The sequence below is a fragment of the Camellia sinensis genome, chromosome 5 (genome assembly GCF_055761805.1).
Source record: "Camellia sinensis isolate YWXY chromosome 5, ASM5576180v1, whole genome shotgun sequence".
Lineage (NCBI taxonomy): Eukaryota > Viridiplantae > Streptophyta > Magnoliopsida > Ericales > Theaceae > Camellia > Camellia sinensis.
Window position 1 is genome coordinate 88,285,738 of NC_138965.1, and position 5,799 is coordinate 88,291,536.

The 5,799-nt window shown below is 49.9% G+C and overlaps 1 protein-coding gene across 1 annotated transcript; it reads right to left on the reverse strand.

Annotated features, from left to right (window-relative positions):
• Positions 1-1,981: 1,981 nt before the first annotated feature.
• LOC145791516 (uncharacterized) lies at positions 1,982-4,128 on the reverse strand. Its single transcript, XM_082871874.1, has 2 exons — positions 2,589-4,128; positions 1,982-2,325 (listed from the first exon to the last, which is right to left on the reverse strand). The coding sequence occupies exons 1-2, from the start codon at positions 4,126-4,128 to the stop codon at positions 1,982-1,984; spliced, it is 1,884 nt and encodes a 627-aa protein (XP_082728000.1).
• Between the last annotated feature and the right edge of the window lie 1,671 nt (positions 4,129-5,799).

Here is a 5,799-nt window from a genome sequence, read left to right on the forward strand (position 1 = left end):
CCGAGCTCGGGGACCAGGCCGAGCAACCACAGACCGGCAAGTCCAAGGGCCCAGTCACCCCCCCCAGTCTGGGCGCCCGAGTTCAAATACCAGGGCCGGGCAGTTTTTTCTGAGGATTTCGTCTATGCGGACAAAGATTACTCGCTTGGTTTCAATTTGAGCAAGGGGTTAATCTTGCCTGCCGATATGAAAAAACATGACGAGCTTTCCGACCTCAAGGTCCTCCGTTCGGCTGCGAAATCCATAGTGCTGGTAAGTTCTCCATTTTTTTACGTCAAACTGTTTGCTCGGTTTTTGCGCGGTTTTTCGAATACTGACGATCTCTCTTTTGTTTTCAGGCCGTGGAAAAGAACTACTTGGCCCACGATCGGATGATCAAGGTGCGGCAGAGCCTGCGGGATGCCATTGCCGAGAATAAGGCTCAGAAGGATGAGATAGCGAAGCTCAAAGCGGCGCAGGAAGCAGTTGAGGCCGAGCGAGATATCCTGAGCCAGAAGGTTAACTGAGCTAACGAGGACAAACTTCGGGCCGTGAAGTCAACGAAGGCTCGGTATCTCGCCGAGCTGAGGAAACTGGGTGATGCGCACAAAGCCGAGAGGGACAAGGCCGTAGATGATGCAGAAGACCGGGGATACGCGTAGGGCGAGAAGACCTACGAACGGCAGGTCCAAACGACCAAGGACATCTTTTTCCAATGTGGCTGGAAGGCTGCCATGGAGAAAGTTGGTCTTGGTCAGGATTCTGACATGTTCATCAATCCACCTGCTGCCTATATACCGGTCTACATGCAGCGTACTCCAAGGCCACCCAAAACCGGCTCATTACGGATGCAAGGAAAGAGGCCGAGGAAGAAGCCGCCGCCACGAAACTAGCCGAACAAAATCCTCCCGAAGCATCTCCAAGTGCGGAGGAAGAGACTGATCGGGAAGTCGCTGTGGTGGAAGGAACTGACGATGACGCCGAATAAATCCTGTCCGAGCAAAATATGGAGGAGGCCGAGCAAACATTGTAAGTCGCCGAACCAACGGTTGACGTAGATTTGGATTGACCCTTTTTCGTTGTTTGTTTGTTTGTTTGTTTGTTTTTTTTATTTTTTTATTTTATTTTATTTTTTTTTATGTAACCGGGCTATGTTCCCCCCGTCTTGTACTTAAATTTCAATTATCAATGAAGACTTTCTTTTTGCTCGCTCATCTTCTATTTCTGTTCGGTTTGCGTCTGCATGGATTCCTTAACTCAATTGATGAAAATTCACAACTGCCAGGTCGGCTGTGCCGCACAATTTGATGAGCTAAAATCGCCTCAGACTTTTGCTAAGTAGTAGTTCGGTTCCATGAACTTTCAAATGAACTGACGTCTCTTTCGGGCAAAATATGCTCGGCCTTAATTAGTTTGTGAATTTCATGCAATTTCGACATGACCGAGCAAAATCAGTTCGCCTTTTAAGTAGGGCAAGCCGCCAACGTTACTTTGAGGCCGAGCAAATTCGGCTCGGCTTCTTATCGTTTGGACAAAATTCCAACATTCCGAATTCTACCAAGCAAGCTCCGCTCGTTTTCCATATTGGGCAAGACACCAATATGTCCACTGGGCCGAGCAAAAATCAGCTCGGCCCTTACACTGGGCAAAACACCAATGTTTCAGCGGAGTTGGTCATGACGCCAACATGTCAACCGGGCGAGCAAAACCATCTCGGCCCTAAGGCGAACGGGGCCTTATGTCCATTACATCTTTTGACAATGCAACTGTTTATGCGGTTTGCATTTATTCCAGCGAGAGTAAATCAGTCCGGGCCCATTCAGGTCGGTCTCTTGCCCCTAGTACTCATAATTGCCTTGCGTCCTTGTGAATCCATTGTACAAAGGTGTGATTCCAAACAACAAGAGGGCTGTTTTTTATTACAAAAGCATTGCTATCCTTTACATTAAGTGCCAAAGGGCTAAAGGTCTAAAAAAGCTAAATAACACAAGCAAATTACATCTTAGAAGTAAAAGACCTTAAGGTTGGCCGTATTCCATGGTCTGGGGACAGCCTTGCCATCTATATCTTCCAGATGGTATGCCCCTTTACCGGCAAGACCAATCACTTTGTATGGTCCTTCCCAATTTGCACCGAGCTTTCCCTCACCAGGGACCACTGTGTTGCCAAGCACCTTTCTTAATACCCAGTCCCCAATATTGAACATCCTGGGATGCACCGCATTGTTATACTTTTTGGAGAGTTCTTGTTGATAAGCTGTTATGTGGATCAATGCTCGCTCCCTCCTTTCTTCAGCAAGGTCTAACTCCAATGCCAACGCTTCACGATTTAGATCTGGCTGGAAACCTTCAGAGCGGATGGTTGGCATGCCAATTTTGAACGGGATGACGGCCTCCATGCCGTAGGCCGCCTTGGGGTAGTGCGGTATGCCCAGAGCACATTAGGGAGTTCTTCAGCCCACTTGCCCTTAGCTTTCTCCAGCCGTTTCTTCAGCCCGTCCAGGATGGTCTTGTTTGAGGCCTCTGCTTGACTATTTGACTGAGGATAGGCCGGCGTCGAATTGTAGAACTCGATCTTCAACTCTTCGCAAAATCCGCGAAAGAGCTTACCATCAAATTGAGCGCCGTTATCCGAGATGAGGGCCTTGGGAATGCCGAAACGGGTGATCACGTTTTGCCATACAAACTTCTTCACGTCCTTTTCCCTTATGGTCGCTAGTGGCTTGGCCTCAACCCACTTGGTGAAATAGTCGGTGGCGGCGATGAAGAATTTACGGTTTCCCGGTGCAGCTGGGAGTGGCCCGACAATGTCCAACCCCCAAAGCGCGAACGGCCAAGGACTTGTGAGGGGGAGCAAATCTTTAGCCGGCTGGTGGATCTGGTGGGCGAACTTCTGACACTTCTCGCACCTGCGAACATATTTTTGCGCATCTGCCTGCATATGCGGCCACCAATAACCGTGAGAAATTGCTCGGTAAGCCAAGGACCTGCCCCCAGTATGGCTGCCACAGATGCCCTCATGTATCTCATAGAGGAAAGCCTCCACCTTGGTGGGGTGGACGCATTTTAAATACGGGCCAGTGAAAGATTTCTTATACAAGGCCCCGGACGGGGAGAGCCAAAACCGCTCTGATTTTGCCCGAATCTTGTGTGTCGCCTTCTTTTCTTCTGGCAGAATTTTATCTTTCAGGAAGGCGATGATAGGATCCATCCAAGAAGGGCCCAAGTCGGTGCAGAGTACCTCGGTTGATTCTGGTTCCTCAATGCTTGGCCTTGGTAAAAATTCTATCATCAAGGGGTTAGGAAAAGCTGTCTGGGCAGAAGCAAGTCCGGCCAATTCATCAGCCGCGCTATTGTCCTCGCGGTCGATTTGTTCCAACCTTATTGCGGCGAACTTCTTGATCTCTGCGTGTACCAGCGCCTGATACTTTGCCATTCTTTCGTCCTTTGCTTCATACTCCCCTGAGACCTGATTGACCACCAACTTGGAATCACTAAATACCATAAGGGCTGTGGCTTTCATTCTAAGCGCGCTTCTTAGTCCGGCAAGGAGAGCTTCATACTCAGCCTCGTTGTTAGATGCTGGGAAGCCGAGTGTAATTGCCTGCTCGATGATCAGCCCGTCCGGCGAGTTCAACACGATGCCCAGCCCGGCCCCATGTCTGTTGGATGCCCCATCAACGAAGAGCTTCCACATCTCGCCAATAAACAGCTTCCAGCAATCAGAGGGGTTCTGGGAGCTCCTCATTTCCAAGTCTTTGATCGGTTCATTCTGGTCCCGTTCCTTGTCTTGGTTAGGTTCATCATCGTCGGACTTTGTTAGCCCGGTCACGCTCGTCCCTTTTCCTACTTGCGGACCAACATTCGTTTCTGTGGCCAGAACCATGGGTTGTGCTAAATCCGCACCAACCAAATCAACTGGGAAAATTGGATGCATCCCAGGGGCAAATTCCGCCACGAAGTCGGCAAGTGCTTGAGCCTTGATTGCGGTGCGCGGTCGGAACTTGATGTCATATTTCCCTAACTCCACGGCCCATTTCAAAATTCTCCCAGTGATGTTTGCCTTTTCAAAAAGCACTTTAAGTGGGAACTCGGTTAACACAACTATTGTATGGGCATGGAAATAGTGTGCCAGCTTTCTTGACGCCATCATAAGGGCCAGCGCCAATTTTTCTAAGGGAAGATATCTTGTTTCGGCTGAGAGAAGAGTCTTGCTTACATAGAAGATTGGTAGGTGCTGGATGCCTTCAGCACGCACCAATACCGTGCTGACGGCGTGTTGGGAGACAGCCAAGTAGAGGTACAACTCTTCACCTGGCTGAGGCGTGACCAAAATAGGGGCTGAGGAGATACGCTTTCAGGTCTGCTAGTGCGTGGTCGCACTCATCATCCCAGAAGAACTTGGACTTCAGACTTTTAAAGAAGGGCCTGCAACGATCAGAAGACCGGCTGATAAATCTGTTCAGCGCGGCTACCATCCCGGCAAGATGTTGCACGTCCTTCGTGGAGTTGGGACGCTCCAGGTCTTGTATGGCCTTGATCTGTGATGGGTCAGCTTCAATCCCTCGATTTGTGACGAGAAAACCCAGAAACTTTCCGGTGCCAACTCCGAAGGCGCACTTTGTGGCGTTCAAACGAAGCTTGTGGAACTTAAGTATAACGAACATTTCTGCAAGGTCGGCGAGGTGTTGAGACTTTTCCTTACTCTTTACCACCATGTCGTCGATATAGGCCTCTATTGTTCAGCCCAGAAGAGGAGCGAACATCTTCGTTACCATCCTCTGAAAGGTCGCCCCGGCGTTCTTTAGTCCGAACGGCATGACTTTATAGCAATATAAGCCTCTGGGGGTTGTGAATGACGTGATCTCTCTGTCTGGTTTATACATTGCAATCTGGTGGTAGCCGCGGTATGCGTCCAGGAAGCTAAACCTCTGATGGCCAGCGGTTAAGTCCACCAGCTGGTCAATTCATGGAAGGGGAAAGCTATCCTTGGGGCAAGCTCGGTTGTCAGTCTTGTAGTCAACGCAGACTCGCCACTTGCCGTTCTTCTTTGGTACAACCACCGTGTTGGATACCCACCGAGGGTACTGCACCTCCTCTACGGCCCCAGCTTCCAGCAAATTCTTCACTTCCTCTGCGACCACTTCTGCATAGTGCAAGGCTGAGCGGCGCGTCCTTTGAATGACTGGCCAAGCATCAGGGAAGACATTCAACTGATGACAAATGAAGCTCGGGTCGATGCCAGGCATGTCATAAGGCATCCAGGCAAAGGCCTCCAGATTGGAAACCAAGAAGTTGACATAATCCATCCGCTCGGCGCTAGACAAGGATGATCCCAAGAGGAAGAATTTAGTTGGATCGTTCTCGTCAATACGCACTTCCACCAAATCTTCGACCGACTTTTCCTCGGCCTTTCTTCCTACGTCTTCAAGGACCTCTTTACCCTCGGGCCCTTCAATCATTTGGACGAACCCTTTGGCCGCTCGGCTGCCATTTACCGCAACGAAGCATTGTTTCACCATCACCTGGTCCCCCCAAATTTCCTCTGTTTGTCCGCTCGGTGCCGGAAAGCGCATGACTTGGTGGAAGGTCGAAGCAACGGCTTGCATGGCATGCAGCCAACCCCTGACTAAGATGAAGTTGTAAGTGGATGGAACTTTAAGCACCCAGAACTCTACTTGCTTTATGACCGACCCGCTTTGACCGGCAATATAATCTTTCCGATTGGCCATTCCGGATGTGAGTTGAAGCCGACCAAAGGGGACGTTGCGGGGGCCAAGTCCTTGTCTTCCAACTTCATTTGTTTAAACGCGTCATAGTA

What these genes read in the sequence shown, in the direction of transcription:
- LOC145791516 (XM_082871874.1), bottom strand. Translation starts at nt 4,128, where the DNA reads ATGGCGTCAAGAAAGCTGGCACACTATTTCCATGCCCATACAATAGTT. An exon ending in TAACGGCGCTCAATTTGATG is followed by an intron (nt 2,326 to 2,588) that starts GTAAGCTCTTTC and finishes TCCGCTCTGAAG; the next exon opens with GTTTCCAGCCAGATCTAAAT.